The sequence below is a fragment of the Bos indicus genome, chromosome 2 (genome assembly GCF_029378745.1).
Source record: "Bos indicus isolate NIAB-ARS_2022 breed Sahiwal x Tharparkar chromosome 2, NIAB-ARS_B.indTharparkar_mat_pri_1.0, whole genome shotgun sequence".
NCBI classification, from domain to species: domain Eukaryota; kingdom Metazoa; phylum Chordata; class Mammalia; order Artiodactyla; family Bovidae; genus Bos; species Bos indicus.
The window spans coordinates 67,695,016-67,716,405 of NC_091761.1; the positions used below are offsets into that span (position 1 = coordinate 67,695,016).

Sequence of the window (21,390 nt, forward strand, 5' to 3'; positions counted from 1 at the left end):
GTTTGTTGTTTTCCTCTTTTCATTGCATTGTTCATTGAGGAAGGCCTTCTTGTCTCTCCATGCTTTTCTGTGGAACTCTGCATTTAGTTGGGAGTACCTTTCCCTTTCTCCCTTGCTTTTCTTCTTCTCTTTCCTCAGCTATTTGTAAAGTCTCCTTAGACAAGCACTTTGACTTCTTGCATTTCTTTCTCTTCAGGATGTTTTGTTTGCTGCTTCCTGTACAATATTGTAGACCTAAGTCCATAGTTCTTCAGGAATACTGTTTCCTTGATTTCATCCCTTGAATCTATCAGTCACCTCCATAGTATATACATAGGGGATTTGATTTAAGTTGTACCTAGCTGGCCTAGTGATTTTGCCCATTTTCTTTAGTTTTAGCCTGAGTTTTGCTATGAGGAGCTGATGATCTGAGTCAGCTCCAGGTCTTGTTTTGCTGACTGTATTCAGCTTCTCCATCTTTGGCTACAAAGAATGTTATCAATCTGATTTCAGTATTGACCATCTGGTGATGTCCATGTCTAAAATAATCTCTTGTGTTGTTGAAAACGATGTTTGCTATTGACTGGTGCATTCTCTTGCAGAATTATATTAGCCTTTGTCCTGCTTCATTTTGTACTCCAAGGCCCAAATTATGTTTTACTGTAATTATCTCTTGACTTCCTACTTTGGCATTTCAATCCTCTATGATGAAAAGGATGTCTTTTTGGTGTTAGTTCTAGGAGGTCTCCTAGGTCTTCATAGAACTGATCAACTTCAGCTTCTTTGGCATCAGTAGTTGGAGTATAGACATGGATTACAGTGTAGTTGAATGGTTTGTCTTGGAAAAGAACTGAGATCATTCTGCCATTTTTAGGTTGCAACCAAGTACTGCATTTCAGACTCTTTTGTTGATTATGAGGACTACAGCATTTCTTCTACAGGATTCTTGCCCACAGTAGTAGATACAATGGTCATCTGAATTAAATTAACCCATTTTTATCTATTTTAGTTCACTGATTCCTAAGATGTTGATGTTTTTTCTTGCCATCTTCAGCTTGACCACATCCAATATACCTTGATTCATGAACCTAACTTTCTAGGTTCTAATGCAGTACTGGTCTTGACAGCATCAGATTTTACCTTCATCACCAGAAAAATCCACAAGTATTTCTGCTTTGGCCCAGTCACTTCATTTTTTCTGGAGCTATTAGAAGACCTCCTCCCTCTTCCCCTGTAGCATATTGGACACCTTCCAACCTCAGGTGGGGCTCTTCCTTTGGTGTCGTATCTTTTTGTCTTTTTATACAGTTCATGGGGTTCTCACAGCTAGTGTGCTGGGGTAGTGTTCCATTCCCTCCTCCAGTGGATCACGTTTTGTCAGAACTCTCCATTATGACCTGTCTGTCTTGGGTAGCCCTACAGGGCATGGCTCATGGCTTCACTGAGATACACAAACCCCTTCATCATGACAAGACAGTGATCCACAAAGGAGCATTTGTAACATACAGCAGTATCAACTACATTTATCATGTGATATATTATATATACCTGGTACTTATTTATCCTATAACTAGAAGTTTGTACCTTTTGACTGCCTTCATCCAATTCCCCTATCTACCTCTACAATACTGCGTTAGTTCCTGTTTAGTGTCTGTTTTCACAACATAGTGATTTGATATTTCTTGGTGTTGCTGAGCTGGGCTAAGTCATGTCCGACTCTTTGTGACCCCATGGACTGTAGCCTGCTAGGTTCCTTTGTTAAAGGGATTTCCCAGACAAGAAATACTGGAGTGGGTTGCCATTTCCTTCTCTAGGGGATCTTCCTGACTCAGGGATCAAACCCGCATCTGTTGCTTGGCAGGCAGATTCTTTACCTCTGAGCCACCGGAGAAATCCTACTAAATCAGAGGGAGCATATTATAATTACAAACCTGTTCTTCCCTTTTTTTCATCTTTTAAATTGAGATATAAATGACATACTAAAAAAATCACTGTTTATAATAATATTGTATCTAGAAATGAGATAGTAGAAGTTCTTCTGTCTTGTTCTTTTTCACGGTTCTTTTATCTCATCTAGACATTGTATTTCTTTATAAATTTTAGAATCACCTTTTGTAATCTTTTTTTTTTTTTTGGCTACATCACACAGCATGTGGGATCTTAATTCAAGGACCAGGGATTGACCTCATGCTCCCTGCATTGGAAGCACTGAGTCTTAAACAATGGACCATCAAAAATAGACCACGGGGATTTTCTTGGGAATTCTACTGAATCTGTGGATCACTTAGGAAGAACTGGCATCTAAGAAATATTGCCAGTTTCACTTTTTTTTTTAAGATATATTTTCTTTGGCGTTTTATAATTTTTACAGTATGTGTATAGTTATGAATATCTTTTTATTCATCATGTTTGGGATTTGATGGGTTCTTTGAATATGTTTAATTGTCTTCCATTAATTCCATCAAAACTGGGATTTTATACTTGGGATTCTTTAAGGCTTATATTGCATTTGTATATTTGTGTTTGCTTTGTTTTGTTTTAATTATACTTACATGATACATTGGGTCAGCAAACACTAACGTTGACCTATGGCTCAAATTTTTAGTCAAGATTAGTTTTTTTCATTGATTCAGTACAAGTTCATGACAAGAATAAAAACAAAATTATTTCACCAATCCTTTAATGCAGCATAGTTTTCTCTTGTCATCTTTAGGGGTAGAGCTTTGTACAGTCTCTCTTTAGTTTGGAATCTATGCATTTTGTCTACATCATGCATTGAGTCATCATAGCAGAAGGCCTAAATCACTTGCATTTGCAAAACAAATAAAGAAACAAGCAAGCAAAACTGGCTTTATGCTTGTTTACCTCTCAAGTTCACAGTTTTCAGTAATATCTGGCCTTTGTGAATTCATAACCTTTGTGCCAGCTCAATGTTGTATTCCAAATTACTTTTAGTTGTTTTAGTTCTTTATTTTTTTAATTACCATTTTTTATGTATTTATTTTTTGTTTAGTTTTGGTTTTGTTTTCAGTTGAATCTATTAAGATGTCAGTTTCACCAAATGCTAGAAATGGTATTGCCACACTTCATGTTTTTACCATCAATGAGGCTAAAGCACTGTTCCCTTCTAAGATTCTAGGCTGAGTTATAATTTATTGTGAAAAATTTTATGATTCAAGTGAGGTGTTCTAAAGGGCCAGGAATTTTAATTTCAATCAACAATCTTTAACCGACTTATTTCCTTTAGCTGTATAACTATTTGATTGAGTTTCCAGGTTTTTCTTCCCTTTGGTCTAAATTTCATTCTGTTTTTTTATGGTCTATTATATGTATATAACTATATCTACATCTATATCACCCTCACTAAATAATTGATTTCATTCATTATAATTGACTTTGTCAGCAGGAATGAAATTTGCTTGGAAGTTTTCAGGTACATTTCACTGTTGGTCTCCATAAAGCTGAAATAGAGCACTCTAGGAAATTGGTCAATATTTTTTATTTTATGTGTAATTTGTTCAGTTTAGTCTCTCAGAATTTGAAAAGCAATATTATTCTTTCTACCCTTGTAACCTGATTAAGGAATATAGAGTTTTTAGTATTTCTAAAAATGTATTTTGTGTTAAATAATATATAATTTTGGACAACATCCCTACCTATATTCTATTAATTGAAATAATAAGCCTGTAAATGCCAGGAAAGCACTGATTAAATAAATGCATTCTCTTCAAAATTATCACATGGATACTAGAGAAAAACTTCAGCCAACATAAAAGATAATGCTTGACTTTTTATATCCAATTTCATTTTAATATTGCACACATATTCTATAGGTAAACAAAATTAACTAAAAAGTTTTAACTATTACCTAACATAGGTTTTAAGCTTATTCTGAGAGTTATTTATTGTTCCAAATGAATTTTCTTCAATATAGTTAAGCCAAAATTTTTACTGGTTTATAAGTATTTCTTCCACCTTTTTACTTCACTGCTTTTGTTCATAACTTTTAATTTATTTCTAATAACAGCCTCAAGTCTGTACATGGGTTTTATAATTCTACTTCTTATTCAGTCTCATTCAGAGGTCCTTGCCTCCATTAATTATTCACTAAATTTCTCCCACTGGAAATCATCATTCCCTCCTGTGTATTGAAAGAACACTTTGTCAGTCGTTTCTTATATTCATTATATCATAATATAGCACATTATATTTGTGTTCTTATTTCATTTCTTATGTCAGACTGTAAGCCTTGTCAAGGTATTTATGTTTTATTTGATTTTCAGTTGCAAAAACATTTGAATTGAACCCCTTTCATGTTCTTTCTCTCCTCTGGGATTTTCTCTTTCCTGCTAGATAGCCAACCCTTAACCCTTAGGGGAATACACTGTGCTTTTTGGCTTTAGTGTTTTCATCAAATTTGGAGAATGTACAGTTATCATTACTTCAATTTTTATTTTATTTTTTTGCTGTTCCAATTTTCCAAAGTTTTCAAATAGGTATGTAATTATGCCAGTTGAATTTTTCCCTAAGCTCACCAAAATATTAATATTTGATATTTTAATATTTTTAAAAAATATTTGTCTCTGTGTGCTTCATTTTTTGATATATTATGCTGTTGCCCATCAACTATACTCTTACAGGCAGGAAGCTGTAGCAATCCATGGAATTCTCCAGGCCAGAATACTGGAGAGGGTAGCCATTCCTTTCTCCAGTGGATCTTCTAAATCCAGGGATCAAACCCAGGTCGCCTGCATTGCAGGCAGATTCTTTACCAGCTGAGCCACCAGGGAAGTTGCTCAGTTGCCTCCAATTCTTTGTGATGCCATGGACTGCAAACCCCCAGGCTCCTTTGTCCTTGGAATTCTCCAGGCAAGAATGCTAGAATGGGTTGCCATTTCTTTCTCCAAGAGATCTTCCCAACCAGGGATGGAACCCAAGTCTCCTGCATGGTAGGCAGATTCTTTACCATCTGAGCCACCAGGGAAGCCTTGGTGGGTATAGTATGCTTAATAATAATTCATTTTAATATTTTAAAATATTTCCCACTTTTTGTTCTTTTCTTTCAAGATACCTTTGACCTACTGCTCTTATTTTCTCCACTTTCTCAAATTCTTGCAAAACATTTGGCTATATTCTTTTAACTAAAATTTAATTTAAACAATATTTAATTTGAGAATAATTAAAATTTTCAAAAGATGCTGCTTTGATTGAATGACATAGTACATCTCTTTTATTTAATCCTTTTTGCATTTTTCAATAGAAATTTTAGTTTTCTTTATGGATGTCAATATCTTTCCTGCTTTGTTTATTTCTATGTATTGTTTATTTTTAGTGCATTTTAATGTTTATTGTGAGTAGTATGTTTTTGTCAGTGTTATTTTCTAACTTGTTTGTTAGATAAATGGAAAGCTTATACTATTAGCATATTTAGCCATTAAGTGGCCATCTGTTACTCAATAATTATTCAAATAACATGATTAAAGATGTTAAACCATTTTAGTTTGAATAATTATCCTTATGACCTAATCAAGTTCATAAAATACAATATAATAATATTACGTTCTTTGTACCAAGTACTTATATTTAAATGTTAAAAGTAAAAAAAAAAAACCTGCTGAAAAAAACTTTTCTGACATTTTTTTGATTGATGACACAAATTAAAAATAAATGGCAAAATTTAATACCCTATATGCATCATACTGAGAACTTGTATTGCTGTGGTTACCAGGCCAGCATTAATGGAATTAAAATGTATTCATTCAACAAACATTTACTGAGTGTATACTATGTGCCTAGCACTTTTCAGTTGCTGGACATATAGAAGTCACCAACACAAACCAAAAGCAAAAATAAAGTCTATCTTTTTAAAAAATTGTTAATGCAATGAGGAGAGATAAATGAAAACAAATAATTAGAAAAGTATATAAAATGTCAGACATGGTATTGCAATTCAGAAAAGTGAAGCAGAGAGACAGGAGATCAAGATTAAAGATGAGTGGGCAATTTTCAATCATGAGACAAGAACTATTTCACTAGGAGATATTGATTGGTCTAAAATAGGGAAATTTGAGGAGACAAGAGACAAGAGACCTTCCTGGGGAAGGTAAAAGAAATTTTAAATGCAATAAGTATGGAAGTTTTTCAAGCAACCTATGGAGGTAATTATTTATTATTTATAGTCTTATTAATAATAGTCTCAATATGGGTAAGAGTTTGTTAGGGACACTGAGTCACTTCTAGGAAGGCAGGAATATAAAAATTTTAATATAGTATATGTGATTACATTAAACAAATTTAACAGTTTTCATGCAAATTAATATAATAAATTTTATTATTCATAAAGTATTTACAGTATTTTACTTCAAATCAATTCACTATATATTAGAAGTGATGTGATTCAGAGGGAATCATACAAGTCTAAAGCTGCAGGAAAACTTTTTTTTTTTTCCAGCTCTGTTACTATGTATTTTTGATTACAACCATGAAACCTTTAGGGCTTCCCTGGTGGCTCAGAGGGTAAAGCATCTGCCTGCAATGCGGGAAACCTGGGTTTGATCCCTGGGTTGGGAAGATTCCCTGGAGAAGGAAATGGCAACTCACTCCAGGTTTTTTGCCTGGAGAATCCCATGGACAGAGAAGCCTGGTAGTCTACAGTCCATGGGGTCGCAGAGTCGGACACGACTGAGCGACTTCACTCACTCATGAAACCTTTTTGCACACTGTGTCAAAAAAGTCACTTTATTATTTCAAAACATGAGTCCCATGAAAATGTAAGTCCTCAGTAAAATGGTATTACAGATTTCCCCTCTCCCCTGCTCTTCTAGTCCTTTTGTCTATTGGATTCAATTTCTTACACCAAGGGTAAAATATATTTTTTAAAGAAATAACAGTTTTCTATACTTTAAATCCACAGAATAAACTTTTAAAAATCTAGATAAATTTGTTAAAATTTTACAAGTAATGCTAAAGATATTTTGCAAATGCACATGATGTAACAATTGTAATGAATGGAAAAATCTGATCACTGAGAATACCAATAAGATGACAGCACAACTGAAACATAGCAGCCTATACCAATTATTGACCATTATTGGTCTATATCACATTAATAAAAACATCCTCTCATTAACTGCAGTCAATATGATGAACCCCGGGTTTTGGCATCTTCCTGATAGATATGAGTTGCTTTGAAAATTAAAGCACCATTCCATATCTAACTAGAACTTAAGATTCCTAACATCTTGTGGGATATTATTTTTCCAAGAACTTTTTCATGATCTATTCTTTTTATTATTATGTATTTTATTATTTTAATTAGAGGATAATTACTTTACAATATGGTGACTTTTTTTCCACACATCGAGTCAGTATTAGGTGCACATATGTGCCCTCCCTCTTGAACTTCTTTCCACCTCCTCCCCATCCCACCCTTCTAGGCTGTCACAGAGCACTGGCCTTGGGTTCCCTGCATCATACATGGACTCCCACTGGCTATCCATTTTACATACAGTAACGTGGTAGGAATGAAAACTGATACAGAGAACAGTATGGAGATTCCATAAATAAACTATGATAAAGCTACTATGGTCTGTTCTTATATTCAGTAAATAAATATGAAATGATAGAGAAGAAGGTAAGCAATTAAAATTAATTTTAATCCTGCCAGTATTGATTTTCTTTTAAAAATAGAATTTATTAACTGAAATAAATCAGATTAAAGCAGTATTTTGAATTAGATTTTTAACTGCTATAGAGAGAATTTTACTCTAAACCTTTCAATATTGTTAAGTTTTCAATTTACTTTCATTGATCCCAAAAGCCAGATATTTGTTTTTTAAGAAATCAGATACAATGTCTTATGCAGCAGCAGTGATTTACAACAGCACTTTCACTTAGAAGCACATGGAGAACTCCACAGCCCATTCTACACATATTGATTCAATTGATTTTAAGGGCATTGGTACACACACACACACACACACACACACACACACACACACACACACACATATATATAAAGTTCCATTAGTCTAGGGAATTCTGGCTGAAGTTAGAAAGATAGTCTGGTGGGAATCCCTATTACATTATTACACAATAAGAACTTTCTATTCAAAATATGGACCAGCAACATAAAGACCTCCTGGGAGTTTGTTAAAAATGCAAAAGCTTGGGCCCTATCCCAAATCTACTGGTTTAGAATATGAACTTAAAAAGACTCTCAAATTGAACTCAAAAAGAACTTTCAGGTATTTTTCTGAGATCTGCCCCTCCTGTGAAAGATATCTTTCTTACTTCCTGGAGTTAAACAGACTCACTCCGGGAATCATGTGAAACTGAGATAAAAAACAATACAATCTATTAATTTATATTATTTAAATATGATATACATTTATTCTCAGAATAGTTATATTCAGTTATTCTCTCAAAGTAGTCAAGTTATATAATAACAGAATCATAATCATAATCAGAAATCATGGTAGTTATGGAATTAGAACCAGAAAAGTTATCAGCTAAGATGCATTTTTCACTATGAGAATACTGTTGCAGCTTGGGAAATATTTGAAACCTCTTGTCTGCAACACCATGGTCTCAATCTTCACGATAGTGAACTAGAAACTTGAAAAGTTCCTTATAGGAAGAGAACTTTCAGTCTCTCAACACTTTTGCTCTATAATTGCTATTTATTTACATGCTTTGTATGACTCATTCATTTCTTCATACTTCTGAAGAGGAGCAGAATATGCCGTCCCAGAATATGTTTCTTTGGCAAAACATTTTTTTGAGCTGATTATTTCAAGAAACAGCATAAAGAGGAGAAGCTTTAAAAACAGAGTAGAAGTTACCCTTTTGCAAGGGACATTTACATTTGTAAAGAAAATCTGTGTTTATGTTTCCCTCTCTTTACAAGAAAGTGAATCTTGTTGTTTTTCAGGCCCTAGGACATGTCCAACATTATGCCACTCCGTAGACTGCAGCACGCCAGACTTCCCTGTCCTTCACTATTTCCCAGTTTGCTCAAGCTCATATTCACTGAATCAGTGATGCCATCCAACCATCTCATTCTCTGTTGTCCCCTTTTCCTTCTACCTTCAATCTTTCCCAGTATCAGGGTCTTTTCCAATGAGTTGGCTCTTCATATCAGATGGCCAAAGTACTGCAGTTTCAGCATCAGTCCTTCCAGTGAATATTCAGGGTTGATTTCCTTTAGGATTGACAAGTTTGATCTCCTTGCTGTCCAAGAGACTCTCAAGAGGCTTCTCCAGCACCACAGTTTGAAAGCAACAGTTCTTTGGTGCTCAGCCTTTTTTACTGTCCAGCTCTCACATCCATTCATGACTACTGGAAAAACCATATCTTTGACCATACGGACCTTTATCAGCTAAGTAATATCTCCGCTTTTTAATATGCTGTACTATTGTTTTTGACTACTCCTCCCTTTTCTCTGCATCCCCTCCCTTCCCTGATTAGCCAGTTTGAACCTGCCCTTTGGAACTCAGGGAAGGCCATGGATGTTGGAATCTTATCTACTCCCTACAAACAAGAAAAGGGGGACAGATAGTCTTCTGTGCCCAGGAGCCCCTCAGACCTGCTCAGTTTCAACAGGGAAAGAGAAAAGGGGATATAGGTATGTTAAGAGAGAGTAAATTATTTTTGGGCTTCCTTGATGGCTCAGATGGTAAAGACTCTGCCTGCATTGTAGGAGACCCAGGTTTAATCTTTGGGTGGGGCGAATCCCCTGGAGAAGGAAATGGCAACCCACTCTAGGATCCTTGCCTAGGAAATCCTCTGGACAGAGGAGCCTGGCAGGCTACAGTCTCTGGGGTTTCAAAGAGTTGGACACAACTGGGTGACTAATGTTTTCACTTTCTTTTCAAGTTAGTGTTAGGAAACACATGGGGCCTTAGAAGAATAGATGGGAGGCAAGGCTTGTGACACAGTGAGTCTGGGTGTGGTGTCAATTTCTAGTCTCCTTTCCTGTGACAAGAATCAATCTTCCCTCAGTGATGAAACTTCCAGGTAGGGGCCCTTGAACTTTTGGAGGATCTGCCTTTAGGCAGATACAGGCATTCAGAGAAAGAAAAGCTTCCCTCTGGATTTGCTGTTTTTGCAAGTGCTTACAGCTCAAAATAATTAATATGCCAAGTAGTGTACTTTTGAGTGGTATATTCTGCTACTCTTCACATATATTCTCTCAACCACTATAGTAATGTCTGATTACATTTTGGACTTTCCAATACCCATTTTTAAATGATGCTTTAGAAAAGCATAAATGACATTATTTATTTCTCGAGTTATAGAGAAAATAACAGTTTCCTATAGCACCAAAACACACTAGAATCATCTTCAAATCTTTCACAAGTAGAGCTTATCATGAACCATTTGCATTCACTTCAGTTCAGTTCAGTTGCTCAGTCGTGTCTGACTCTTTGCAACCCCATGAATCGCAGCACGCCAGGCCTCCCTGTCCATCACCAACTCCCGGAGTTGACTCAGACTCACGTCCATCGAGTCAGTGATGCCATTTAGCCCTCTCATCCTCTGTCGTCCCCTTTTCCTCCTGCCCCCAATCCCTCCCAGCATCAGAGTCTTCCAATGAGTCAACTCTTCGCATGAGGTGGCCAAAGTACTGGAGTTTCAACTTTAGCATCCTTCCTTCCAAAGAAATCCCAGGGCTGATCTCCTTCAGAATGGACTGGTTGGATTTCTTTGCAGTCCAAGGGACTCTCAAGAGGCTTCTCCAACACCACAGTTCAAAGGCATCAATTCTTCAGCACTCAGCTTTCTTCACAGTCCAACTCTCACATCTATACCTGACCACTGGAAAAACCATAGCCTTGACTAGATGGACCTTTGTTGGCAAAGTAATGTCTCTGCTTTTGAATATGCTATCTAGGTTGGTCATAACTTTTCTTCCAAGGAGTAAGCATCTTTTAATTTCATGGCTGCAGTCACCATCTGCAGTGATTTTGGAGCCCAAAAAAAATAAAGTCTGACACTGTTTCCACTGTTTCCCCATTTATTAAGGCTTGAATATTAATATCTTTATTAATAATACCTCTCAGGATATTCCAATGTCTGGCAAAATAAAACACAACACCAAGAGCACAGCAAAAATTAATGCTTAAAATGCACTGACAACTTAGGTCATCCCCTTAACCCAGCATTACTATAGTTATTAAAATCTCCTCTTAAATTTTTCTAGTCAGAAAAATAGTCTTCAAAAGAAAACTAGACACCTTGATTTATGTATTTTTTAAATGTATAATTAGATTTGTTCAAAAGCATTTCAAGGTGGATATTTAAAAATTGAATTTAAAAATAATCCAATACATCTAACTAGCGAAAGTATTTATCATATATGAGTTCTTTCAAATGTTTAGTTGTGTGGATTGAAAACAGAATCTATACTTGTGATGATATATATTAAACATTTAATACTTTCTTAATTCTTAATAATCATAATTTTAAATGTTTTATTAAATGAATATGCTGTTTTGTTAAATATATATGTCTAAAATGATATATGATTTAGTCACTGGGCTTCCCAGGTGGCACTAATGGTAAAGAACCTGCCTGCTAATGCAGATGGGGGTTCAATCCCTGGGTCATAAAGATCCTCTGGAGGAGGGCATGGAAATACGCTCCAGTATTCTTGCCTGGAGAATCCCATGGACAGAGGAGCCTGGTGGGCTATAGTCCATAGTCACAAAGAGTCGGACATGACTGAAGCAACTTAGCATGCATGCACATATTACCCTGATTTCAAATTATTTGGATCTATTCCCAGATATCAGATCAAAGAGCAAATATTTGACACTTGATGATAAATAAATTTTATATTTTACCTAAAGTTATTGAAATAACATTATATAAAAATTTAAATAACTTTTCAAAATTTTCATCTGTACATAACCATGTTTTGTGTATTCTTTGCTTAAAGATGGAGCATTATGAGACATTCTGATATGCATATTAACTGCTGCTGCTACTGCTAAGTCGCTTCTGTCGTGTCCGACTCCATGAGACCCCAGAGACGGCAGCCCACCAGGCTCCCCCGTCCCTGGGATTCTCCAGGCAAGAACACTGGAGTGGGTTGCCATTTCCTTCTCCAGTTAGTATATTAACTAACAGTGACCAAAAGGTAAAACATTAAAATGTCTCCAGGAATAATCAATAATCTTACATATATAAACCTTTTTTTTTTTTTTTGTCCAGGGCTATGGTGGCTATATTGCATCCATGATCTTAAAATCAGATGAAAAACTTTTTAAATGTGGATCAGTGATTGCACCCATTATAGACTTGAAGTTGTATGGTGAGTAATTCCTACAGACTGACCTAAAATAATGTATTGATTTATAGAAACAAAAGTCCTCATGTAGAGATGCTCAGTCGAGGTCATTTACCATGTACTATCAGAGATGTTTTCAGCAGTTTATCACCTCTCTGATTCAATCAGTTTTACTGGTGCATGACAATTAAATGTGAAAGGTAGAAACTAAATAATGAAATGTGCTAGTCAAATGGTTTTTAGTGTATCCTTAAATTTCTGTGTTCTTGGATCATAGCCTCAGCTTTCTCTGAAAGATATCTTGGTATGCCATCAAAAGACGAAAGCACATACCAGGTAACTAACTTAAAAGCAATGAGTAAAGAATAGTATTTTTATTCTAAAACTGCTGAATGCAAATATAGGTTAATCTCTATATACAGATTCTTGTGTTTTTATTTATAGGCATCTAGTGTGCTACATAATATTCATGGCTTGAAAGAAGAAAATATATTAATAATCCATGGGACTGCTGACAGTAAGTAGCTGCTTAGTGTCATTTGCTGCTTCTTAATTGATGGAGTCTGACCTTGAACAAAGGGACACCTCCAAGGATTTGCTTACAGGAGGTGCTGTAACCTTCTGGGGAGGAGAGCAGAAGAGAATGGCACAAGCAATCGAGTACCTGGGAGGAAGTGGGCAGAAGGACAGAAGGACATCAGGACTAAGAGTGGAGGAGGCAATGGGGCTTGATGGCAGCCACTGTGCAGTAAAACTCTGTGATGATGGAAATGTTTGTGCAGCTGAGCACAGTAGCCACTGGCCATGTGTGCTTGACATATTTAGTATGACTGAGAAACTGAATTTTTAAATTTTATTTAATTGTAATTAACTTAAATATAAATAACCATGTGTGGTTACTCACTACTAGGATCATGTTGTTCAGCATACCGCACATGGACTCTAACCTGAAAAACAACAGCATAGCAAAAGGTGCCAGCACTGAGATGAAATTCTGATGAGATTTCTCACTTAAGTTAAAACAAAAAACAAAAAAAGCACTTTTATATCATCTCCTTTTTTATTATTTTATACATTGGAGATGGATGTGATTGATATTACTAGTAATAAATAATATCATTTTATATTCACCTGAAGTGTTAGTGGCTCAAAGAAATTATATCTTTTTTCACATTATTTTATGTGAAATTTTACAACAGAGGGCTGAGTATTTATAGCTCCACTCACAGATGAGAAAAATCAGTTTCAAGGAGGAAACTGATTTATCCAAGGCTACCTGGCAAGTGAACAAGGAGAAGCAAAGCCTTGCAGCAATATTTCCTAAATCTTAAACTTGTTTTTGTCAGTCTACCCTGCCTTGCCTCAGTATTTTTATCCCATTTTACAGAGAATATTACTAACAAGGGCTTACAGTGAAGATAACACTAGCCCTCAAACTTGACTTTTAAGCATGTCAGGTCATAGTTAAAATAGTTAAATTAGAGCTCATATCAATACCGATATACAGTATGTATATATTATGTTTATAGTATATATGTGAATAAATAGGTAAATGAGGGAGAAGAGACAAATCTCCCTTAGGTAGATTTCCAAACCATTTTCGTAGGTGCCCCACCTCAAAGAGGCAAAGCTCAATCCTCCTCCCTTCACCCTACTTAGTGATTTGCTTCAAAAGCCTACTAACTGATGAGAGCCTGAGGAATAGCACAGGGAACTGTCAGTGCTCTGTGCTGCTTCACCTACCTGATAAAATGTGAGTAGACCTTCAACACCGATCACTTCAAAGGAAATGCGCCTATGTGTTTGCACACACACACACAACAAATGTACTCACACACACACACACACACACACACACATATTCCATATGGGACTCATAGATTATAGGCAGTCAATCAGTAGTAATATAATACTACCATTGTTAGTATTATCTTTCAAAATTATCATCAAATCAGGAAACTCAACCAATTAGACTTAATGCCTCTATTTAGTTTTAAGAAGGGATACATGGCAATTATCAACATGCTTTGCACTAGAAACTAAACAGAAAAAAAAAAACTAGAAAATCCATTTGCACATTTATTTTCAGCTTTATCCATAAAGCTGAATGATGGAGTCTTTTTCAATTTGTTTTCTACAATAAACAAATGAGGTATATAGAGTATCATTTTACCTCAGTCATTACCCTATTTATTAGCATTTCTGGTAGCTTACCTTTATGGAGCAATTTGCACAGTTATTTAGAAATGACATGGCAATTTTCCCATTAAGTACAATAAGAGAATGTTGGAAAAGATTACCAGAATTTTAAAAGATGAAAATGATTATTTAGAGTCTTTTATTGTCTGCTCTGTAGCAGGATCAATCAGTACCATAGCATTAGAGCAATGAAGTCTAAACTATTGGTAAGACTGCCCTACTTTTACAAAGACAGTTGAAACACATTAGCTTAAAAGTTATTTACAGAAATTTGAAGATGCACAGTTTAAGAATGTACAGCCAAGGCAGCCTATGAGCAAAATGCTACACAAAATTATTGAAGTGATTTGTCCAAGTCTTCATAGCTAGTTCAGGTCAATGTTGCTGCCCACACTTAGGCTGCTATGCTACTTATTTCGGTTTTGTAACTGAGGTTCAGGGAGTAGCAAGTTAGAAAGAAAGAGGAGAAACCAATATGGTCCACATTAAATATTTAGCCCTGAGTAATATCAATAACCTCAGATATGCAGATGACACCACCCTTATGGCAGAAAGTGAAGAGGCACTAAAAAACCTCTTGATGAAATTGAAAGTGGAGAGTGAAAAAGTTGGCTTAAAGCTCAACATTCAGAAGATGAAAATCATGGCATCCAGTCCCATCACTTCATGGGAAATAGATGGGGAAACAGTGGAAACGGTGTCAGACTTTATTATGGGGGGCTCCAAAATCACTGCAGATGGTGACTGCAGCCATGAAATTGAAAGACACTTACTCCTTGGAAGGAAAGTTATGACCAACCTAGATAGCATATTCAAAAGCAGAGACATTACTTTGCCAACAAAGGTCCGTCTAGTCAAGGCTTTGGTTTTTCCTGTGGTCATGTATGGATGTGAGAGTTGGACTGTGAAGAAGGCTGAGCGCTAAAGAATTGATGCTTCTGAACTGTGGTGTTGGAGAAGACTCTTGGGAGTCCCTTGGACTGCAAGGAAATCCAACCAGTCCATTCTGAAGGAGATCAGCCCTGGGATTTCTTTGGAAGGAATGATGCTAAAGCTGAAACTCCAGTACTTTGGCCACCTCATGCGAAGAGTTGACTCATTGGAAGACTCTGATGCTGGGAGGGATTGGGGGCAGGAGGAGAAGGGGGCAACAAAGGATGAGATGGCTGGATGGCATCACTGACTCGATGGACGTGAGTCTGAGTTAACTCCAGAAGTTGGTGATGGACAGGGAGGCCTGGCGTGCTGTGATTCATGGGGTCGCAAAGAGTTGGACACCACTGAGTGACTGAACTGAACTGAACTGAATGAGATATGCATGCTATTTTCTCAAGATGTGCTTTTCTTCTTAATTTGATATAAAGCAGAATGTCAGTGTTTGAGATTGACCTTAGTAAACCTCAGAAACAAAGAAGGCTGGTTTGCTGTATTACTATCTAGGCAGGCATTCACTCTGTTAAAATTATTATCATGGTATAAAATATGTGAATAATTAGAAATAATAAATGGCATTCAGTAAAGTAAATCTAACCACAATTCTGTAGAGTAAGTAGAGACTTAGTAGTAACTCCTGCTTTAATGTATTTTTTTATAATGTGAAGCTCAAAGTTTTATTACCATTGTACAGATTGGCTTTCCAGGTAAAGCTAGGTATCAGTCTTTTAAATGTGCACTGGATGTAAAGTAAAATACTTAATTTCTTTGAAAAAATGTTATAAAAACGTTTTAATCCTGAAAAATGTATTTCCTTCAATATCATAATTTAATTTCTTGCAGCCAAAGTTCATTTCCAGCATTCAGCAGAATTAATCAAACACCTAATAAAAGCTGGAGTGAACTATACTATGCAGGTAAGCCACTTTTTCAGAAGAATGTGTTGTTCTACCTTAGTTTCTTGTCGTGAGATACAGAACACAGTTTTTGCATGATTCCATCTCCCACCCTTTTATTTGTTTTTGATTTTTGTTCTTCTTTTTTCTTTTTTTACCAAATTGTCTTTACTTCCTTATTACAGTGAGAATGTAGATCATCTTGTTTTACATGTGAATTGCATAAACTCTTTCAAAAATGCTTGTTTCTCAGACATTTATTCATTATCATTGATAAGAAATTCTTTTAAAATGATAAATTTTATTTCCCTTCTGGTCCTTTTGTCTTTCTTATGGTCTCCATCACTCTTTTCATGAAAGATAGGGGGCGAAGTGTTTTGAGTAAATATCACAAGACAAAAGGGAAAAGAGAAAACACCATTTACGTTTCTGCATTCAACCATATTTAGTAAATATTTATCAAGGACTTAATTTACATGAGTCTCTATACTAAATGGATCAAGAAGACATACTTTACACATCAAGGAACTTTCAGTCTGGTGGAGTAGTTATGAAAGGGAAATAAAGTTACTTTCATTCCTAAGCATTTGGAAGAACTAAAAGTGGTTCAGCTTATCAAAAGTATAGGTACCACAGTTAGAATGATGAAAAATGAAGGTGTAGCAATAAACAAATGGAGGGTCATGGCACTGACCATAGACTGTGAGGCTTTACTCAGAGGGAAATGTGGCACTAGCTAAAAACTTTATACCCAGGAATTGCTGTGACAATATGTTCACTTATGTTTTTAAAAAAATCACTCATGTTGTTTATATTGAAAAGGACACTGTCAAAGTAAAATTTTCATCGTGCCAAAGTAAACAAACAAGGAAAATTTTACTTGGGACTACTGCAATAAGGGAGGAAGACTAAACTCAACTCTTTTGAAACAATGGGCTGGGGAGTTTTTGAGAGTCCCCATGAGGGATTCATTGGTCCTGGTGTTTGGTAACAGGCCAAGGAAAAGTAAAGTAAGTAAAAGTGAGGAAAGGAAAGGAAAAGTAAACTTTCTTGTACCCTTATGGTAAGAGATAACTTGGAGACTGGGAAATGGGGATGCTCTCTCCTTCAGTGTTTACATTTTAAAGTGATGATTTCCAGGACTTCCCTGGTGGTACAGTGGTTAAGACTCAGTGCTTCCAATGCAGGGGGTGCAGGTTTCATTCTTGGTCTGGGAACTAAGTAACCACATGTTGTATGGTGCAGTCCCCCTGCCCCCAAAAATAACTAAAAGTAAAAAAAAAGAAAAAAGAGAGAGAGAGATGGTTCCCAAGTCCTTGAGAAAGATATTTCCTGGATTGTAAAACTGACAAAAGTCTGAAAGAAGATTTATATAAATTTCAAAGGGGCAGAGAATGAACTTACAGTTGCCAGTTTTCTACATTAAATACTCTAAAGGGAGGTCAGGGGCCTATAGTCAGGATGAAACAGCCCAAAATGTAGCTAAGTTGATATTAATGTCATCTTGTTCAGTGTGAACATAGAAGGCTCTAACTTTTTGGATAACCAATCCTAATTTATTTACTTTATTTGTTTATTTTTTGGCTTGCAGGATCTTAGTTCCCCAACCAGGGATTAAACTCCAGCCCCCAGGCAGCAAAAGGGCAGAATCCTAACCACTGGAACACCAGGGAATTTCTAACAAATCCTAATTCACAGGCACAAAATTGCATTTTGTCTCAAGTGTCTTATTTTGATCTAATTAAAATAAAAATGAAATATTTAGCATGAAAGACTCAGAATTGAATACCATGAGATTTTGGTTAAATATTGTTTTCCGAAGTTCCCTTGCCATGGAGCTGAAGTAATGAATTCTGAGAGAGAAGGCTTTCTTTGACAACTTTAAATCTCCTTTCCATTCAATATCTTAGGTCTACCCAGATGAAGGCCATAACGTATCTGAGAAGAGCAAGTATCATCTCTACAGCACAATTCTCAGATTCTTCAGTGATTGTTTAAAGGAAGAAATAATAGTGTTGCCACAGGAACCAGAAGAAGATGAATAAAAGACCCTATTTATATAGAGCTGAAGGGGATATTGAGGCTCAATGGAACCTAACGAAGAGACTGTAATATTGTAGATGCTCCAGAATTTCAAGGGCAGCTTAAGGAGATGACACTGGAACAGCACACTCAGAGACAATGAACTAGAATTTGAATACAGAAGTCCATGTCTACTGTGTTGCCAAGGGTGCAGAACCTGTTTCTTTGTGTAAGAAAAGTCAAAGGGTTGGTTTCCGGGGAGAAATTAGTTTTGCATTAAAGTAGGAGTAGTGCATGTTTTCTTCTGTTATCCCCCTATTTGTTCTGTAATTAATTGCTCTCATTTTAATTTCAGTGGCCACCGTCATCTTTGCATATAATGCACAACTTCTCAGTACTACAGTCCCTGATCTTTGATGGCCAAGCTGCAATCTAACACTTTACTGTACCTTTAAAATAAGTGCAATTCCTTCATTGTCTATTATGATGCTTAAGAAAAGAGTCAGTTAATAAAACCAGAGTATTTTATGTAACTTCTGTTTATAAAAAGACATTTTTAAATGGGTCACAGGTCATGTAGAAATATGGGTTTCAGCACCTTCCAAAGTTCAGCCAGTTATCAGTAGATACAATATCTTTAAGTCAACACATGAGTGTACGTCTCACAATATGTATACACACGTGTGCATATGCAGTCAATAAATCTATCTTTACGTGTTATTCATGCTACAAAGGATAAACTTGATGACTTAGAAGAGATGCTTACAGGCTGTAATGGATGCTTTGTTTAATGAGCCAAATATGATGAAATTTTTTTTCAATTCAAATTCTAGCTATTGCTTTCCTATAAATGTTTGGGTTGTGTTTGGTATTGTTTTTAGTGGTTAATAGTTTTCTAGTTGCAGTTTAATTTTTTGAATATGATACCTTGTCACATGTAAATTAGGTACTTAAATATTAAATTATAGTTTCTGATAAAGAAATTTTGTTAACAATACTATACCACTGAGTGCTATTTTGCTCTTTTGGTGGAAAACGCTTTTTTAAAACACTTAATCCTTTTTCTTCTCTCAATGAAAAACCAATTCTCATTTTCATTGTAAAAGCAAAGAGCTGGGTTATTTCATTTGCCAGTTCTTATTTAGTATCCCATGCCTGCCCAGTGCATCTGTTACTGTTTAATTTAAATCCTTCTGGTGAGATTTAGAAATGAAATACTTTTTATTCATTGGCCAAAAAAGTTCACAAACAGCAGTGTTTACTATTTAAGGCACAAAATGCATTAATTTCTGTGCTGTGTTGATTTGCAGTAGTGAGTAATTGAGAGTATAAAATAAACTTGACTGTAATGAAGTCAATTTAAGTCATGAGAATATTAACTTTTCTGACAAAAATCAAAGAATATCTTCTCATTTCACTGGAGGGATCTTCCAGAAGATATGTCCAAAAGTCAAGCACAGAAGTTCAGGTAAATCTAGGCAGAAGACTGGGTTTTGTGGTTTTAAAAATTTCTTAGGACAGGCTAGATTATAATGACATCAGAATATCAGGAGGAAACTTAAAAATTTCGTGGAATTGCTCAGTAACCCTCTTGTTTTATGAAGGCATCAACCCTAAAATCTGGGTGTTTGGAAATACATAAGTCATTTTTTGGGTATTCTGCTTTTCTCCCATATTCTTTGGAGCTGCATCTTCACTGCTGTGTTGGATTCCATTTAAAATGGGAAAAATTTTTGAAAGATCCATTTCAGGTCTTTTTCAAGACTAGTAAAACACATTTAAAAAAAAAAATAAGTATACTGTTTTAAAAAATAAGTGTAAAAGGAAAGCTTTGCCTATTTTATTAAGATGGAAATTTCTTTTTTAGGCTGATTTGAAGTCCAATTGAAGCTTTTGAATCAATATTTTAAATTTCAACAACTAGAGTTTTTATGATGCAAATAATTATGTTGTTTGAAAGATGTGGTGTTATTGTCTATTTGAGCAACATTTAAAAAGTACCTTTTACTGTTCCTCATTTCTCTTGTTTTATTATTATTATCAGTGTTTATTTTTCCATTAATTTCATACAGCTTCTAACATGAAAGACATTAGTCTGGAACCCGCTTTCACCTTTAAGGCTAAATAGATATCCAGTGAAAACTACTGATTTGTAGGAAGGTGGAAAATATTTGTTCCTGTGATTATCTGGCTTTTCATAATTGGGCTATTTTGGAAAAGGGAGATGCTCACTAAAACACAGAGCCACCAAACATTAAAGGAATCATCTAACTGGATTTTGTCTTTTATACATTTGCCCTTGGTCATAGACTCATTATTTCATACGTGTTCATAAATTCTAATAGTTTCCTAGAACTTTCCAAGTATTATTTCCAAGAGCAAGCTTTCTAAGTGCTGTTTTCCCCCTAAAGTTAAAAAAAAAAAAAGACTCAAAATAAACTATAAGTTCCATAATAAGAAAGTAAGTGGTATTCAGTCATTCACAGAGGTGGGCATATAATATTTTGAAGCTATTTTAAAAAAAGAAAGCAATTTCTCATCTTAATTGTCTCCATTGAGGTTTCTAAGTCAACACTTGGGACTAAATAGATTTTGTGGATTGTTTTTGTTTCTTGACAGAATTTAGGGCAGAGGACTCACTTCAAAACATGAATCTCAGGCCTCCCTGGTGGCTCAGGGATAAAGAATCTGTCTGCCAATGCAGGAGACTGGTTCGATCCCTGGTCCCAGAGAATCCCTCATACCACAGAACAGCTAAGTCCATGCACAGCAGCTACTGAGCCTGTGCTCTAAAGCTAGGGAACTGAAACTACTGAGGTCCACACACCCTAGAGCCTGTGCTTCACAATGTGAGAAGCCACCAGAATGAGAAGCCCACACATCACAACTGGAGAAAAGCCCCTGCAGCAGTGAAGACCCAGCATGGTCAAAAATAAATAAATAAATCTATAAAACAAACAAACAAAAAAAAAACATGAATCTCAGTTCACCTGGAGACTGTGTCTTCTTGATTGGATGTTTAGCACTGAATTCACCATTGAGGGTCTCACAGTTGTAGATCTACTAGAA

The 21,390-nt window shown here is 35.7% G+C and overlaps 1 protein-coding gene across 2 annotated transcripts in view; it reads left to right on the forward strand.

Moving 5' to 3' along the window:
* DPP10 (dipeptidyl peptidase like 10) overlaps nucleotides 1–20,616 on the forward strand; it is an 800,949-nt gene extending 780,333 nt beyond the window's left edge. For both annotated transcript variants that reach the window (XM_070768724.1, XM_070768732.1), the window contains exons 22-26: nucleotides 12,196–12,295; nucleotides 12,549–12,607; nucleotides 12,716–12,788; nucleotides 16,247–16,320; nucleotides 18,210–20,616. In XM_070768724.1, the coding sequence (XP_070624825.1) occupies nucleotides 12,196–12,295; nucleotides 12,549–12,607; nucleotides 12,716–12,788; nucleotides 16,247–16,320; nucleotides 18,210–18,344 (441 nt within the window). In that variant the 3' untranslated portion in view covers nucleotides 18,345–20,616. The remainder of the gene's footprint in view (nucleotides 1–12,195; nucleotides 12,296–12,548; nucleotides 12,608–12,715; nucleotides 12,789–16,246; nucleotides 16,321–18,209) is intronic.
* The last annotated feature ends 774 nt before the right edge of the window (nucleotides 20,617–21,390 follow it).